This window comes from Drosophila novamexicana, unplaced genomic scaffold, assembly GCF_003285875.2.
Source record: "Drosophila novamexicana strain 15010-1031.04,08,12 unplaced genomic scaffold, DnovRS2.1 tig00001408-arrow-arrow-pilon, whole genome shotgun sequence".
Lineage (NCBI taxonomy): Eukaryota > Metazoa > Arthropoda > Insecta > Diptera > Drosophilidae > Drosophila > Drosophila novamexicana.
Window position 1 is genome coordinate 27,757 of NW_020824855.1, and position 18,338 is coordinate 46,094.

The 18,338-nt window shown below is 43.2% G+C and overlaps 3 protein-coding genes across 5 annotated transcripts; 2 read left to right on the forward strand and 1 right to left on the reverse strand.

Annotated features, from left to right (window-relative positions):
- The first annotated feature begins 1,982 nt into the window (after window positions 1-1,982).
- On the forward strand, window positions 1,983-2,967 carry LOC115767540. 3 transcript variants are annotated; one of them, XM_030711818.1, is made up of 4 exons: window positions 1,983-2,112; window positions 2,165-2,247; window positions 2,419-2,554; window positions 2,609-2,967. In XM_030711818.1, the coding sequence occupies exons 1-4, from the start codon at window positions 2,001-2,003 to the stop codon at window positions 2,680-2,682; spliced, it is 405 nt and encodes a 134-aa protein (XP_030567678.1). In that variant the 5' UTR covers window positions 1,983-2,000; the 3' UTR covers window positions 2,683-2,967. The 3 variants fall into 3 exon arrangements, with proteins under 3 accessions (XP_030567678.1, XP_030567680.1, XP_030567679.1); XM_030711820.1 differs by having other exon boundaries at window positions 2,157-2,247; window positions 2,609-2,960; XM_030711819.1 differs by lacking the exon at window positions 2,609-2,967 and having other exon boundaries at window positions 2,157-2,247; window positions 2,419-2,548.
- Window positions 2,968-3,026: 59 nt separating this feature from the next.
- LOC115767542 lies at window positions 3,027-3,486 on the reverse strand. The gene has a single exon (XM_030711821.1). The coding sequence runs from the start codon at window positions 3,418-3,420 to the stop codon at window positions 3,295-3,297; it is 126 nt and encodes a 41-aa protein (XP_030567681.1). The 5' UTR covers window positions 3,421-3,486; the 3' UTR covers window positions 3,027-3,294.
- Window positions 3,487-6,926: 3,440 nt separating this feature from the next.
- On the forward strand, window positions 6,927-9,953 carry LOC115767539 (submaxillary gland androgen-regulated protein 3B-like). Its single transcript, XM_030711817.1, has 3 exons — window positions 6,927-7,058; window positions 9,362-9,541; window positions 9,620-9,953. The coding sequence occupies exons 1-3, from the start codon at window positions 7,044-7,046 to the stop codon at window positions 9,746-9,748; spliced, it is 324 nt and encodes a 107-aa protein (XP_030567677.1). The 5' UTR covers window positions 6,927-7,043; the 3' UTR covers window positions 9,749-9,953.
- Window positions 9,954-18,338: the final 8,385 nt, after the last annotated feature.

Genomic DNA, 18,338 nt, shown 5'->3' on the forward strand with positions numbered 1-18,338 from the left:
CTACTTATACTATGATCTGTCCGCTGAATGTTAAGAGCTTGACTATTTATATGGGAATTACAACTTCTAACCGGTTGCCCTACCTCCCTCCACAGACCGCTCGCTTCTAAGCTGAGCCAAACGCAGAGCTTTGCATGCGAATAAATAAATTATTAGAAAATTAAGAATTTTTGCAATTAAAACTACAACTAAATTACAAATGCATTAAATTTCGCTACACACAAACACACACGCACACACGTAACGAGCAAATAATAATGGCCGCGGCATTTGTAATAACAATAATGAAAAGCCATTTGGCCATTTTGCTGGCCGGCCAACAGCTATAACAATTAATTAACAAATAAAATGTCAATTAATTTTACAAACACTGCGTGAACAGAAAAAAGAAAACATTGTTATAATAACAATAAAATGTACAGAATACACAGAGCACACACACACACACACACACGCACGCATACTGGCACACACATACACGTTACGCATACGCCGCTTGGCACCGCGTCCAAACCAAATAAACCCGTCGACATTCGCAGAATGAAAACCAAAAAAACCAAAAAAACAGCACAAATTTGCTCATTTATTTATGATTTCAATTTCAATATTAAAGGTGTGCGTGTGTGTGTGTGTGGGTGTGAGTATGTGTGTGTGGGTGGTTGTTGGACAGTGGTGAAAGCATTTTTTGGTATTTTAAATATTTAATTGAATGATAAATAAATTTAAGCACTGCCATGCATAAATATAGCCCAGAGCAACAGAGACAGAATATGCAAAAGACAAGGACAGGCACATGTAGAGAGTGTGCGCGCAAGAGGGAGCGAGAAGGGGCGAGCGAAAGAAAGAGAGAGAATGAGAGCTGGCAATAATATTGTAAACTGTGCGGTTCTGTGGAGGCACCGGAGGCGCCGTTTGCCTTTCGACCAGCTATAAAAAATAAAGCAAAAACCAATGAGTGTGCAGCGGTTACATAAATATTTTTACAACACACAAACACACACAAACACACACACACACACACAATCCAACGCACAGACAGAGCCACACACACTTATGCTCACACACATGAACACTTCGCCGCCGCCATTTTGTTGAAGGACAACGACCACAGACGGAAATGCAATTTAATTATTACATTTGGCTTTCGGTCCCCTTTCGACATCATTTTGCCTGCTTTCTATTTTATATATTTTTTTTATTAATATATATTTTTTATTAATATATATATATATATATATTTTTGCCTATGCGGCTATTTGCTTACATATTTATTACTTTTAGCATTTATTTATATTATTTGCTTACGTCTCATTTGATTTGCGCCACAGTCCAAACAACAATCGCAGCCTCTTTTTTTCTTTCACTTTACACTCTGGAACGGCGGGCTCTTATAATAAAGCCATATTGAAGGAGATATATCGGAGCTTCAAATGCGAGTAGATTTTAAAACGGACCTTTGAAATGTATATACAAATGAACGATAGCATAGTCCGCAGTACTATGGCTGGTAAAATGTTGTATTTGGCTAAATTATATTCTTCCAAAGTGTATTGATTTATTGCAAAAAGGGTATACAATATTCGGCAACCTGAAGTCAGCATTTCTTTTGGTAGTTTTTCTTATAAGGTTGTATATCTTGAATATGTTCGGGAATGCCCCTGAACCACAACTCTGTTTGAAAAAAAGCAAATAAAACTTTATCTTTTTTAATGTCGACTGGGGAAGCTTGGTGTACAGGAGGGGTGCAGCTATTATGGGTGGGGGCTGTGGGGGCGCGCGTCATATTTTGCAGCTCTGTAGAATTTTACAAGCAACTAGCGCAAAGTTTGAAATATGCAAAAGAGCTGAGCACCAGGTTAGGGGAACCCCCTGCCAGGGAATTGGCTGGGGAATTAGTCAGACTGTGTGTGTGGGGGGGGGGGGGGGGGGGGGGGGAGCTAGGGGGATAGACTCAAATTACTGTAAACTTCAGCTAGCTGCGAGTTGTCTGTCAGCTCAACATGAAACTTCGACTGGCCAAATGCTGTTACTTTGTGAACCTGCGCTCCGGATGCTTTCTGGTTGCATTCTTTGACATGTGCATGCATATGGTTCATTTGTCCTATGGCAAGAGTAAGCGAATCCTCAATATTGGGCACCTCATTAAAAGCCACCAGTTCCACAGATCCAACGCTCGAAGCCGTGGCGACCATCATTTATCTGGCCCACTTTCTGGGCGTTATCATGCTATTCCTCAGCGCCGCAGTCGTAAGCCCAATTGAGAATTTAATCAAAATATATATATATATTGAAAATATATATATATATATTGAAAATATATTGAGTATATATATTGATTAAATTCTCAATTATATAAATATATATATGTGTATGTGTATATATATTTGTGTATCGAGCTGTATTCGTATTGGATTGCAGGAAATGTCGCCGCTGCTGTTGGTTTATTTGGCAACGGACATTGTGAAATTTCTACTTCTCATCATTTCCGCCTATGTCTGGGTTCCATGTCGACGCAATTCGATGTTCACACTTACTGTTACATGTATAAACATATGCAAGTATCTGCCGATTTGCTTATTGCCATTATTTTACCTATATCCTCTTGCAGTGCTAAGCGTTTACTTCTGGCTAGTCACCTACTCCTACTACTGGCAGTGTAGAGAGACCGTAACTGACATTTAAGTAGACGCTGCTAGTTCTAAACTTTTCTGCTGAATCTTGATCAAAATGACTGAAATTTACGTGCGAGTATATAGCTTTCAAAGCTAGTGCAAAATTAAGAGCTCCTTTAATACATTACGGGGCTTTAACGCTCACTTAATCATGAATTGAACTTTAAGGCCCACTTAATTGATTAAAGAGCTTTTAAATTTCCCAATCAATATTAAAGCTTACCCAGCCCTGTCAAGCTTTCACTTTCCTTTGTCACTATTTAAAAATTTGGCAGCCTTTTGAAGCACATGAAAGCTTCAAGCCTTGTTCAATAAAAAGCTAAATAAAAATGCATTGGTTTTAATTTGGTAAACAGTTTCGTATTCAGTTGCCATCAAAATTATCCAAAATGTGATCGAATTGGAAACCTAAACTGACTTCATTCTCTAAGGGCGGTTCACATCTTGGCCGAATTTTGTGGCAGCTCTTGAAACACGTTGCCTTCGACTTCCTGAGATCCTTTGACACAACTCGACCAGGGCCATTAGGGGAAATAAGCTCGACCAATTCCATTCCGTATGCGTATTGTGGCTGCAACAGCATCTCCTGATACTCCCATAGCGAAAGCTCAGCTGGTCGCCTTCAATTGGAGCTTCCCTCCTGGCCCTGTATCAGATGCTCCAAAAGGTTGACACACACAAAGTATATGTAGATATATTTGAAGCAATGCATGCTGAATTTCAAGAATGTCAGAAAGTCATCAGACATGCTAAACAGTTAAACGAACAAATTTGGAAGAAGAATTTACAAATTTGAACAAAAACAAAATCAGATAGGAAGCAAAATACGTCAAAAAAGAGTCAAATGTGCTCGAATTTTCAATTTTGATTTAAAAACATTTTACAATATACTAAGTTTTGTACATAAATTAAAGAAAAAATGTTGAATTCCGAAATATATAAATATTTTTAAATGATATGAAGACGGATATAGAAATTACTTCGAGCTTAAGAATTTTTCAAATAATTATTTGGCTAATTATATTTAAAAGTTTCAACAGATTTTATGAAGCATGATCATAAAGGAAACATTTTTATTATTTCTACGTATTAACTTTATGTCATAAAAAGTTTTCTAGTCGAAAAGAGCTGAAGGTATCCGACTATAAACAACTGGGCATAAAATGTAGCAAAATAAAATAAATAAAAATAAAGCAGAAACAAACAAAAAAGAAGCAAATGATATAAAATTTGACAATTTCTTCGCAAATTTATGACACTTGTGGGAGAAATAGACTCTTATGTTAAACTTGACTGCAGATAGGAGGACATTTAAGGAGTTTATGGGCACACACTCATACATGTGCACATGTGTGTGTGGTGTGTGTGTGTGTCCGTGTGTGTGCGGGTGTTTCCACATATCAAAATGGCAGGCAACTTATCCCGCTTATCAGGAGGAGGCACACCTTCACACAGACTGGAAGCGACTGGTAACGTTTACATAAATTCATAAAATTATTGCCCGTAATCAGCATTATGCATTTGTAAAAACCACAAAAGAGAAAGCGCTGGTGCGGTGGCAATAGGCCAACGGCGTTTCGTCTGCTAGAGCTGTGGCTAAGGGTGCGGCGGGGGAGCTGCAGGCTTCATAATTACAAGAATCGTCTCAGCCCGTTCCGTTTTTTTGGGTGCCGGGTTCTGGCACTGGTTCTCGCTTGATTTGCCAGCAACATTTTCTTTTTAATTATTTATATTTTGGGATTTTTAGCAGGCAGCGCACGATTCAAAGGCTTTGCAAGTTTTTCTTTACACACACACACAGAGAGACAGCAATAGAGAAAGAGAGAGAGAGAGGGGTAGGGGAAGAGCGTGTGTGCGAGTGTGCTGGGGGGTGTTATTTGCATACATCAGACTGTGTGATGCCCGCCTGTCGACTACCGACAATATCTTTTTATGCTCTTTTGCCATGTACACACACGTATGTGCATATAAGGCTCCAGGTACAGCCACCCCACCCCACCCCACCACATCAGCCACCCCCTCGCTCACACACACCACCAAGCATACCCCTACGGCTGTGCCCAACCCATTGGCATGTGTTTTATTAGGCATGTTAATTAAAAGACATGAAATGAAAATAATTAAAAATATGTATAAAATATATATGCATATATATTTACATAAATGTATATAAATAAATACTATATACAAACCTATATGTACACATTGCATATACTCACATGTTCAAGCAGGCTTTATTGCTCTTCGGAACCAGTTGAGGTTTCGTTTTTCGGATCAGGTTGTTTCTTGCCTCGCTTTATTTCATGCTGTGGACTGCTGAGCGGCAGGGGTTGGGGTTCAAGCAACGCTTTGATTTTCAGCTGCCTTAAGGATTAGTGACTACACCTCAGCCTCTCAGATGCCCCACCTAACAGGGCTCGCTCAACAGCCCGCTACACCCTTCCACTGCGGCCACCCAGCGCCGCCTTGGCGCCCCTTACGCCAAGTTTCGCTTCATGGTGGTAAAATTTTTATCGCCTTATTAACTCATTGCTGTGGTGTCAATTTACAACAATGCCAAACAACAACAGCAGCTCGCAGTAAAACAATAGCAAATTTTGGCGTCGCCAAGCTGAGCCACCCAACCACCCAACCACCGATCCACCCAACCAGGCAATCAACCAACAAAGTGCCAGCCCTGCCCCCTGCGCTAAAGCTTGCCATTGTCTACGATTTTTGGTTGCGTAGGTGTTGAAAAAAGCAAGTTCCAGTTGGCCCCAGCCTCGCCCCTCGCCCCACGCCGCCCACAAGCAGCCACACTCCGAGCACCGCCTGCCCGTGGACCATCTTAAGTGTTGCTAATAACGCCTACAACTAAGTAAAACAGCTGCCGGGGGTTTTCCACATTTCCCAACCAGGGGCGGGGAGCGTGTGGCAGGGGCGACACTTTTAAGAAATTGCAAAGTTTTCCATCTAACAAAAGGCGAAACTCGCTGCTGGGTAAGCGTGGGGGCGCACTCCACAACAATACTTTGATGCGATTTTGCGGATATTAGGTGTTAATTTTTCAAAGTACCACCCCTCACAGCCCCTTGCCGTTTGGCGGCCTGTTGCCATTGCGATGGCGTCTGCTGCCTTTTGTAATTTTAACTGCTTTTGGTTAACACTTTTACGCATAGCCGACTGCTATGGGCGCCCACTTGGCACACGCTCTCGCCGTGGATGACATCGATATCACATGGCAGCAGCACTCCACTGAGTGTGCCCCCACGCCCATACCCCCACCGCCCCCACCTACTTGCCATACAGCTACAAAGGCTGCCAAGTCATCGATGGGAAAACTTTTGGCCAAGTTTTTCTTGACTTGAGTTTTTTTTGCGCTTTAATTGCCCCCTGGGGCTTGCATTTGGCTGCCGAGGGGGGGGGGGGCTACTTTTGGGTGGTTGACAAGAAGCATTGAGTTACTAGCCCCTAGCCCCTGGCCCCTGGCCCCTCCATTCCCCCAACGAAGTACACAGCGCGCGTTTCTGCCATTTATTGAGCATTTTAGCCTTTCATCGATGCTTTTTGGCTGAAATTATTTGGCTCATTTTAATTATTATAACCGCTAAGTACAGACAGCTACACGCAGCAGCAACAACAAAAGCGCGCGCACACACACAATCACACACACACACATTGCTGTTTTCCGGCAGTGCCAATAATGACGGGCTTCATAATGTGCTGTTTGAGCGAGATGTGGAACAAGGGAAAGAGCCAGGCCAGTTGGCTACTATAACGCGCAAAGGGGGCTAGGGCTATAATGGAACAGGAGGCGAGGAGGAAAGAAGAGAAGAGGAGAGGCGCAAAAACGTTAACGGTTATACGCCACGGAAAGTCGTTCAGCGGGCAGCAGAGAATAGGGCCAAGAGAATGAAAATTAGAATGAGTGTAAATGGTTTTTGTCAATTCGGGACATTGTTGTAATACCCGTTGCCCATTGTTGGGGGTTCGTTAGGTGCAAGATGCGCGAGAGGCGATAGGGATGGAGATGGGGATGGGGATGGAAGGAGAGAGTAGCCTATCCTCTGCGGCCGGCTGATTTGCAGCACAGACCAATTGTTATGTGTGTTGACACTAATTGGCCCAAAGCGATGTCTATCAATTTCCGAAACAGCCACAATATATACCCTGTTTTCTCTCCCTCTCTGTTCTTTTCATATCTCTCGTCGTTTTCTATGCTTCACACAGTTACGAGTTTTACTTCAATATTCAATATTAAACTGTACGAGTCGTACTCATATTTTTCTGCTGAAATGTGCATATACTTCTACATCATTGTCATCGTCGTCATTGTGGTCATCATTGTGCTGATTGTCATGCAGGTAACGGGGAGTTTTTAGTGGATTCGGAATGCGGAGGTGTCAGGTAAGTTTCCAACCTCGAGTTAAGATGGCCCCTAGGTGGTTCCTAGGCTAGAGCGACAAGGGTTGCTTTCTTTCTCCCTCTCTCGTTCTGCTCTCTAACATTTTTGGCGAAAGTTTCTCTATTGTCTACCATACTCTTCTCTCTCGCATTCACTAAGTGATCCTCTTAGCCTATCTTCTCGTGCTCTCCTTTCTTTCCTTCGCTTGAGAACATCCTTTGCTTCAACATCCGCCTCTCATTTTGTAGCTCTTTCTACTCTTTGTTGCTGCAGGCACCGTCAACGCCTTTCGGCCGAATGGCCTCGCACTTGCCACGCCCAGCAGCTACTCTGGTTCCGATTCAGCGCCCGCAAGCTGCCGCATTTTGTGGCATCAGCTTTACTTCTAGGTACAGACCCGTGCAGTTCATTAAACAATTATAATTATATAACAACAGCAACAGCAGCAGCTGGCAGGAGGCAGCTTGCCCTTGTCCTTCGCCTAGGACTTGCCCGTGGCGTATGAGTAATAATATTAATAAGCCGTCTTATTTGGCCGCCGCACGTAGACAATGTAAAACAACACGGCGTATGCGTAATTTTCATGTCGTTATTATTTTACGGGCCAGCGAGCGAACAGAGTGCCAGCCTTTTTGGTCTTATCAACTGGCTGGAGGCGTGCCCAGCAGCCAGCAGCAAGCAGCAGGGACTCGGAGCAACTCAACAACTGGTGAAACTTTTTCGGCGTCAACGTTGGCTGCGTCTTGGATTTATGCGCTTGAATTTCACACCTTATTGCGTTGCCGGCGTTGTTGTTGCTGTTGCTCTTGGCGGCCTTAAAACAATTAGCGAAGGTATTTTATTTTTAATTTATTTTTTTTTTTCACCTGCCAGGGAGAGGGGGTCTTCTGCGTAAGCAACCCAAGCCGCATTACAATCCCGAACTCGAACTGGAGTCGGCCCGTGGTTGTTGACTTAATTGGTTGCGCTTGCTCAATGGTTTGTGTCCCGACTGTCAGTGTCCGTGAGTGCATTTTGGCTCGGATTCTTGTTGTTCCAAGCCGCCCCCACAGCCACACTTTTCTCCCGCTCTCTCTCTCTCTCTCTCTCTCTCTCTCTCTCTGTTCAAGTTGCAGCGGCCGTATTGTTGTTGGCCGTTAACTTGGCTTAAACCCACCTGGCTGGGCTGCCTGGCAGTTGGCTTCTTGCTTGGCCATAAAACTAAAATAATAGCCGCATAACATTTTATCTACCGCAGTAATAAATATTCAGTTAATTATAGCAAGCACCAGCAGAGAGCGAGAGAGAGATAGAACGAAAGCAGATAGAGAAGGCATAGATGGATAAAGGATAAGAATATCACATATGTTAAAGTTCAGGCTGAGACAGAGATTGAAGAGAGAGAAAGAAATCGTTAAAGAGAGAGAGAGAGAGAGAGAGAGAGAGAGAGAGAGTGTGTGAGAGAGAGAGAGAGAGAGAGTGAGGGAGAGAGGAGCTCAGATCAGTTCAGAGCATGCATATTTAAAATCTGATAACTGTCCACGTTTTTCCGAAATCGATAAGTATTAATGTTAAGATTAGTTTCTTTGAGAGTAACCCCATGCCCTTTAGAGATAAAGCCACGAAATTAGGTATTATTTTTACAACGCGATGCATATAAGGAAATTTGAATTTTCAGAGCATCTGGTGGGGAGGCTTTTACTGAAGAGCCTTTAAAGCTGTGCATGAACTTTGTGTTTAAACTTTAAAGTCAAGATCAATCCCAATGTTGACTAATATTGCAAATAGTTTGTTTGTGCTTTTCGCAAGTCATTTTGCAACACTTAAGCATTCAAGCAAAAGCTTAGAAGAATGCACATACAAGTGTTTTTATGAAACACTTTGATTAATTTTGAGGCTTCACTAGTTCACTTTAAACTAGGTTCATTGAAATCCCAATGATGACTTATTTATGTCGTTTAATAACTGCAGCAAATTACAATAATTAGGTATTCGAGATATATATTTAGAACAAAGGAGGCATAATTTAATGACTTTCTAATGGCATTCACGTGTACCAAATTCACTTAATCGTAATTTAGACAGTAGAGCAGAACCGCGCCAATTGAAAAAGCGTTCGCGTAAAATAGATGATGCAATTAAAATGGTTCAACTGTTTCGAGTTGATAATGAATAATCATATAATGATTAGGCCGATCATTCGAGTTGGATGTTTTATAGGTAGATGTTTTTTTTATATTTTTATATAATTGTCGCAGCGATTCGCTTACAAATTTTCACACTACAACTGAAAACTAAAAACTCAATTTGGAATTAATTCCCCCAGCAATTTGACGATAGCAATTCGACACGCAAGGGCGCCCAAACGCGAATAGCCCATAAATACGTAATGCTCGGTGGGATGGGCCAACAGTTTTCGACTGGAAACACAGCTGGAAAGATGCGTCTAAGCCTGAGCTACTTCCTGGGTCTTCTGATGGTGCTCGTCTGCGGCACGGCGCTGGTGGTGAGTCTCGGGATTCCACTGTTAACCACCAAGCGTGCAGCACCCAGCTCTCTAACCTGTCTTTCTCTCTGCTTACAGACCGCCAGACCGCAGGGTCCGTGCGGCCCACCACCGAGTGGACCACCGCCAAGCGGACCGCCACCATCGGGACCACCACCAGGCGGACGCTGCCCACCACCACCATCGACCACCGCCTCCTCGGGCTAAGCGGACCCTAGCGAACCAATTCCCGTTTGTCCAAACTGGCGCTCCCACATATTCTGCATGCAACTATGGCTCGGGACTCGTCCTGTTTGCTTATTATAAGTACATAAATGTATATTTTTTTTTCGTCTCTATTCTCTTTTTTACCTTAACAGCTCTGTTGATTTGTACACCTTAAATACACGCATGTAGCTTTGCAACAACAAAAAACTCAGCAAAGAGTCGAGTTTATTTTCCCTATTGTAATCTCTTTGAAAGAAATTGTTTCTATGTCAACTGATCTTAAGTAGTTAGTAGTTAGGGGGATTTCAAACTTGTAACATTTAAGATACTAAATTCAGATGAAATTGCTGATGCAGTACAAAATGGATTAGACATATTTCACGATCTATAATCAATGAAGCATATTATTCAAACAGACCCGAAACAGTGTTATAAATGTTTTTAATTTATTTCAATCATAAACAGCTTTCCTGTCGTTCAAACTAGTTCAATAAGGAGTTTCATCTAGTTCCCGTGGAGAGTGGAACTAGTATATTTAGAGCTGTGAGAAACTAAGAAAAGTGACATATAACTGGAATTTATAAATACGATTGGAAAGTATAATGGGAAGGTTAGATAAATCAAATGAACTAGTGGAGAGGGCTGACTATACCGATTTCTGGGCGACGCTTACCACCCGCTTGAGTAAAAGTTCCGGTCAGGCCCAGTCCAGTTGAGTGCTCATTTAATTTGCCGTTCAATTCCACATTCGTTTCGGGTGTTGAATTTTTAATCACGCACACGCCTGACCCCAAAAATGGAGCACAACAGTCGAAGCAGTTGTTGGCGAGTCGGGTGTCCAGCTCTCTGCTTTTAGTTCAGCTTCAATTGAATATGCAAGCCAAGCGAGACTGAGGCTGGAGCTGAGAGCGAGACGGAGTCTGGCCACCAAAAACTATGCACCACACACACACACACAACCCACACGCACACACTCGCATACGCATACACACAAAACAGGTCAACTCAATTTGGTCAGTCCGAAGTGGAGGACTCGAGCCTCCAGCCCACAGCCCACAAACCAATCCACTGGAGCGCCCAACGCTTTAAGTTTAGCTCATTAAATAATATCCTTTTGCTGGCGACGAACGCAAGGGCAGAAGCTGTGACTGGGGGGCGGGGCCTGTGCCCAGGCGGGCAACGGACGCCGCTTATCAAAATGTTGCCGCTGCCCTGTCGAACGGGTTGGTTGAAAGGGTTGGGGCTTTGCGGATTGCGGGCACAGTGCTTCTTTGGGACATGGTTCATGGCGTAGTCGATGCGTTTGGCCTCTGAACTGCGGCACTTTTGGTCAGCCCACGTGCTGGTCAGTAGTCTGCCCTCACCCAGCTCTCTCTCTCTCTCTCTGACTCTCTGTCGCTGGGACAGTTTTTGAAAACGCTTTTAAATATTAAAATCCATGACGATTTCCAACGAGAACATTTTCGCCATATAATTTTGTAGTTGGTTCGCAGGGGTTCGAGCTTCGGACTTGGGCGGGGAGTGGGCTTGGGGTTGGAGTTGGGATTGGCATTGGGATTGGGATTGGGATTGGGGGTCTGCCGCCCGTTGCGCATATTGAATTTATTTAATTAAGGGTTCCATGTGGCACACACAATCACACACTCACACACACACACAAACAAAACTACACCCTTCTCTCTCAGCAACCCTTTCCCCTCTCCGCGCAGCACACTCGAGTTGTGTGTATATGTGTGTGTGTGTGTGACTCTCAGCGCCTCGATGACTTCATTTTCAAAAGTATGCAACGTTTCTTTTTTTGCTTTTTGTTTTTTGCTGTATATTTCACAATAATTTGCACAAGTGGACAGCCCCCAGACTGCCCACTCCTGCCCCCAGAGCGAATACGTGTCCATAGCTGTGCATAGTTTCGCCTCCTTTGGCTGTTGTCCCGTTGAGAAGTGGGAGAGCTGGCAACTGGCAACTGGCAACCGAGCATGGGGCACAACTGTGGACTGTTTGCAGCATCAGCTATGGGTCGTCATTAGGCTCGAAGGGAGTGCGGCCGCGGGGTCGGGTAGCTGTGGCCGTCTGTCTGACTCTATTTGGCATGTCACATCTCGACTGACTTTTTGTTGAAGTTATGAAATGAATTGGAATGGAGTTGAATACAAGTGTTTGAACCGAATCGAGTCGGAGCCTTTCTGCTGGTCACTCCAACTGCAGTTTGATAATTAATAGACCTCCAGCGGATCGCAGACGACACCCAAATCAAAGGGGCTTCGAAATAATCGGCCACGAAAACCGCTAATACGCCGACATTTGGCGCTGCCGCAAAAAAAAAAAATGAAACGCGACCAAAAATCAACACAAAAAACACAACAGCGATGAAACCAACAACAGCAACGGGCGCCACTGTGGCATGGGGCATGTCCGTGTGGCATGCGCCATGCGGCATAGCTGGCAATCGCAGTCAGTGAACATATGCGTTTCTGTGTATGTGGGTGGGAGTGTCTGTTTGGTGTGGACTGGGGGGTGTGCAGGTAATGTCGATCAACGCAATCCGAAATGCCCTTTCAATAGGAGCTCCAGAGAGCAAGGGCAAAATATTGGGCATCATGATGCCAAGATGCAGCCCTTGATAGATGAGTTTCGAGTCGAAAGTAAAACAATTATTAAGAATGATTATGAGAATGATGATGAATAATGAATAATATTAATAATAATAATAATAATAATAATAATTATAATAATAATTGCAGCCTGAAGTACTTTATACGAACTCTGGCTGTTTTTCGCGTTGCCAGATCTTCTTTTTATTAGTGGTAAATGCGGTCACACTCTGATTGCAAAAAATATTTTGCGGAAAATATAATTACAATTTATACATTTTTATTATACTTTTTTTTTTTGTTTTATAATTTATTGACTATACTCCTCATGCTGACAAGAATAAATATTGCAATATAAATTTGATTTGCTGGGATATATATTAGCATGAGATAAACCGCAAAGATTGCTCTGCCACGCCCATTGAAAACCCGCACATTGCAGAAAATCAACATTTTCCACAGTTCTTAATTCGTTTTGATGAGGAAGTCTGCTGCTGCCCCAAATAGGCATGAATCATTATTATTTCGCTTACTATAAATATTTTATACGCGGCTTTAGAGTATTTGAACCGCTGGGAAGCACCTCTCTGTGGGCTGGAAAAACTTTCAACAGATAGAAAAAAGTTTGGATCAGCTCGATTGGGCCAGCTAAACAACTCTGTGGCAAGTGTATAAAAATGCAGCAACAGCGAAAGTGGTTGGTTTGAGGTGGAGGCGGGGCTGAGTTGCAAGTAGAGAGCGGGGACCATTTTGGCTGTTGTCTGGACGCGAGTGAGTCGCGATAATAATGATAAACATCACGCTGTGCAGGCGTGAGGCAAGTGGCATGTAGCAAGAGCCGCGAGGCGCGAGGCGGCCATGCATGAGGCATCAGTTTGTTGTTACATGGACTCGCAGCACACAATGCGAGAGAGAGAGAGAGAGAGAGCCCTTGCAGAGCGGAGGCAAGGTGGCGTACAGCGGAGCGGCTTTTGGGGGCAGCCACGCACTTTCGCTGCGACGCGACTACGTCAAAAAGTTTGTTTTGACAAATGATGTTGCTGACATTTTGTGTTTCTCGTCCTCAGCTGTCCTTTGCCCGTGCCAGCCCTTCCTGTCCTCGAGTGTCTTCTGCACTGACACTGCCCGGTCCGTCTGCAGGACCTGCATCGTTTGGTGTCCTTGGCCTCGCAATCGCTGGAGTCGATGTCGCTCGCCATGGCCGCCGGCCGGTGGCGTTGGCGGTGGCACATACATGTGTGCCACGGACGCCACTCGGAACGTCGCCTAATGAACTTTTGTTTGCCCCAACGACAATTGACAAGCGAAATTATGACCTGCAATAGCGCCACCGCGTCCCACATTCCCGCTGTCCGACAGCTCTGAACTCCCAGTAATCATTTGCAATCATTTTCCAGCCGCTGGCAGCTCAACAAGTCGCGCGTCACATCTGCGAATTTGGAATACAATGCCCGCCACAACAACGGAACATACGCAATACTGGACTATTTTTGAGATTCGTGTTTACTACAGGCCCACAGTTGTCCAGATTTGATCAGGAATATACGAAATTAATGCTGTCAGAGTTGGCTTCCAAACACTTGCATCTTAATTAAAGCTCTTCACACACATCTAGAAAAGAATTGAAAATATTCCAACTATTTTAAAAACCTTAATTATGAAACACAAATCAAGTGTAAGAATGTCTCCCGTACTTGCAATTCCATAAATACCCTTACGCCTGAGCTTATCAAAGGTCTATAAAAACAGTGCTAACAAGAAAAGACTAGTGTTGCATTGGGTTGTATAAACCGTTATCAAAGGTATTAAAAGAAGCACTGTAGAGGCGCTTGGATAATTTTTACTTTATAAAAAAAAATGATCAATATTAATATCAATGTCAATTACAATTGAAATCCAAATCGGATAAACCTGTCGCTGGCCTGTGAGTGAGTCGGTGTGGATTCTGAATGCTATGCTAGTTCACTCAAGAGCGCCTGCGTTTCACCTCAACTCTCCGCCAGCGAGTCGGCAGTTTTCGAAAAGGGGAAAACAGTTCGAAATTGAGCATTTCGAAACTCGCACAGAGAAGCGCAGGCGAACTCGCTCAATGAGGGGCAGGCAAAGAGCGCAATCGAAGCGGCATGAGTGAGTGAGTGAGTGAATGAGTGTGGTGAGTGAGTGAGTGGGTGAGTGGGCTGACTGGGCGACTGGGTGAGTGAGTGAGATAGCAGTGCGCTGAGCAGTTAGCAGTCAGACGAGGCTCGCACTTCATCAAGCAAGGGGCAGGGCCAGGCAAGCGGTCTCCGATTTCCTTCAAATAGTTCAAATACAAATGGCGTCCAACGGGGCGACATGGTTGATCAGCTTTGTTATTTTAAGTAATTAGGAACATATTCCAGGTCAGGTCTTATTAATATGTTTTTACTTTTATATTTCATTTTTCTCATTTGGCTTAAACGGTCTCTGCGGACAGCGCTTATCGCGTTTGCCGGCATCGTGATCAAATTTTAGCGACAGTGCGTGCTGGCCGCCTGGCTGCATTGTATGCGAATGAAGCTGCAGTTGTTGCCCTGCCACAAGCGGGAGGCAAGTACATTTGTGGTGCGTGCCCCAAACATTCTGTGGCAACTAACAACTAACAACTGGCAACTGGCAACAGGCAGCAGGCAGCAGGCAACTTGCAACTTGCAACTGGCAACTGGCAACTTGTAAACGATTATCAATTTGTCATAAATGGACGGGCCGGGCCGGCCGTTTGGTCGCCGCTGATAGATGTTGGCCTGGCCAAGGCAATTGGCCAAAAATGTACATATAGAGATAGAGCGAGAGAGAGATAGAGAAAGAAAGAAAGAGAGAGACAGCAACGCTTGCAGAGAAACAGAGTGAGAGAGTGAGAGGGCAGAGGGAGAGGTCCAAACCAAAATGGGTCAAGCCGGGTCCTCTCTTTTCTGTGGAGCCCCTTGTAGATGTTATCGCATTTGATTTAAATACAACTTTGGTTAATTTATGTTGCCGACTGTCAACGCGCTGCTTACTTCCTGCCACGCTGCGTGGCAAGCCTTTAGTCGCATCGCTGTGCACTCGCATTTGCCGCATTTGGCAACCCTGGCACACGACTAGATGCTAACTTGCATTGGCCACTCGAGAGAAAGGTCAAGCCACCAGGCAACGGCAACGATCTGCAATGCGAAAAACAGAGATTGGTCCAAACAGCAGCCAAACGCATGCAACAAACTCTTTTTGGGTAAAAACAAAAATAAAAAAAGGTAACAAAACTAAGTAAACAGTTGGTCTAATCCAAATGGCAAAAAATATCAACTACATTCAATCTTAAGATCCCTCTCTGTCACGATCGCTCTCTCTTTTATTCTCTCTCTCTCCCTCTCTTTCTCTCTCTCTCTCACTACCACCACCGCACTATCTCACTATTTCCCATGAAATAATGCTAGAGTCTCTGTAATGCTTGAGATACGTTGACGTCGAATTAACTAAGAGTTCAAATGCCAACTATATGGTATACTTTATTGAAACTGCGCGATCCACCAGAGTTGCCCACCAGTCTGATTTCGAGAGACTATACACCCGATATCTGCGAAAGGCAAATATTTCAAAGCCATGCCCACAAGTCAATGTACCCAACAGATTTTACAATACTAACAGACTTGCAGATCTAACTTGAAATACCACGACCACGGCCCATCGCCACCCACACAATAAACACAAGCCGATATATCCTGAGGTCACAGGTTGAAAGTCACTCAGGGATCAGAGTCATAAAGTTACATAGTAAGTCTCTCGTCGATCGCAAAGCTCTTACCTTTATATATATATTATATTCAAATAAATTTCCATATGAGCCAATATATATATCTCCAACAGGCAGTATGAAGGATCAAAGATATATAATGTTAATGTGACTTTTTGAATACAAAATAAATAAATATGTTTAAAACTTATTGATTTTGTGACCTGCATAAGAATGCGTTAAATGCCGATTATCATAAATTCCAAATCAAAAACTAGTCTCCAATTAAAGCAAATTCGACAAATTTCAGCAAACGCTTAGAACTAAACTAACTAAAAATTTAACACATATCGATAAATATATATGTCACTGATCAATACTGGCACTCGTGTAACCAGAGGCTGTCGAAACTATCAAGCGATCTATCAGCGTGAAGAAAGTTGACTAGGCAGACATGGTGTTGGACTAAATCACTTTGAGGGTAAATATATTATATTAAAATCTGATTTCGACATTTAGGTATATTACGAAATTCGCAGATAGAGGTGTGAATATTTCAAACTGGTTTTTAATCGAACCGATTTGGAATCGGAACTCCAATTCAATTTTTACTATAAAAGCATTTTACCAAAACAATTGTCAACCGAAAAGCAAAAAAAAAAAGAAAAAGAAATTATCAAATTTGTTAGGTTAAAAATTAAACAATATTTCGATAGACCATTCCCAAAATATAAATAACCTTGGGCCCAGCACAGCATTTATCCAACCATATTTGCTAGATGCCAATGTTGGTAGAGATCAATCTAGCCCGTGATTTCTTAATGAAAAATGTACACCTTGTAGTATTTTCAGTAGAACGGGCAGTTAGAAGTTTACGATTGAATTGTAAGACAATTTTAAGTTTAAGCCAAGAACGTAAGGGCAAGGAGTTGATTCGTGACGTGAAAATTAGCGATTGGTTATTTTCTCAGAGAACCTCGACCAGAACCTAATCGTAGAGAAAAGAGTATTGCTAGTCGGCGTAAACTCCGAGTCACGGGCTCAACAGTAATAAGTAATTACAAGACCTGAAATTGTGGGATAAATTAAAGGCAAATGTGGTGAAGTGAAGTAAGGTTGAGTGTGCGCCAAATAAACAGCCGCAAATATGTCCAAACAATAAATTGCAAAAGGACTCCACACACGCACACACACACACACACAAGATGGCGACTCTCAATGGCATTGCATACTTTCGGCGTGCCAGAATGAAAGGATCCGTCTGGCTTTTGGGACGCGCCGCTGGTTAGGAGCAAGGGTGCTGTAATGCTACAGGCAAGTAGTCAGCAGCCGAATATTTGCCGCGACGCGCACTTTATTATTATCCTTTTATTATCAATGAAAATACACGCACACAAACACTCACACACTGAGACCGCACTAAAACAAACAAAAAACTAGCCGTATGCATTCGAGCGCGCTGATTATTATTATCCGCAGCAAAGCCGTCCAAAAAAGGGATGTGTACAGACACACACACGCACACAAGCACACACACACACACAAACAGACACACATGCAACCAAGTCACACACACGTGCACCCACAGATACACACACGGACAGACACGCCTGAGCTGGGCTATTGAATTAACGCATTGCACAAGTGACTCGAGCACGACTTTAGCAGCTCTTCAATTAATCGCACCTTTTCAGCACACCCACAAACACACACGCAGACACACACACACGCACACCCACACACACACACTTATTATGGTCTATACAACATATATAACCTTTATTTTGTCTGTCGCTGTCACGCTCGCGCAATTCAAATCAAAACTGGCAAAACTACTCGTAAAATCAACTTTTGTTTTTCAAAGCCCCAATTGAGTCCCCCGCGCAAGCCGCGACCACCCACCTCTACCCCTATATGTCCAGAGCCCCAGACACATTTATTTATTGAAGCATAATTTTCTATTTGTTGTTTGTGTCGTGGGCTAGGATTGCGGATTGGTAGTGGGGGCGCTTAAAACTATCAAATGCATTTGACAGCTGCTTTTAATTTTGGCTTCGTTCATCGCATCGTCTGTTTCTTGGATTTTCATTATGCGAATTTCAATGTGGTCTCAGCGAGAACTTATATGTAGGCTGGAACAAAGAAGTTATTTACTTCAATTTAAATTTTGTTCGAGAAGAGAATTAAGTCAATAGTTTAATCTATGCAATTTTAATCAGACGTAATGTCATATGATATATTATATTCCGCGAGACATGGTTATTTAATAAGT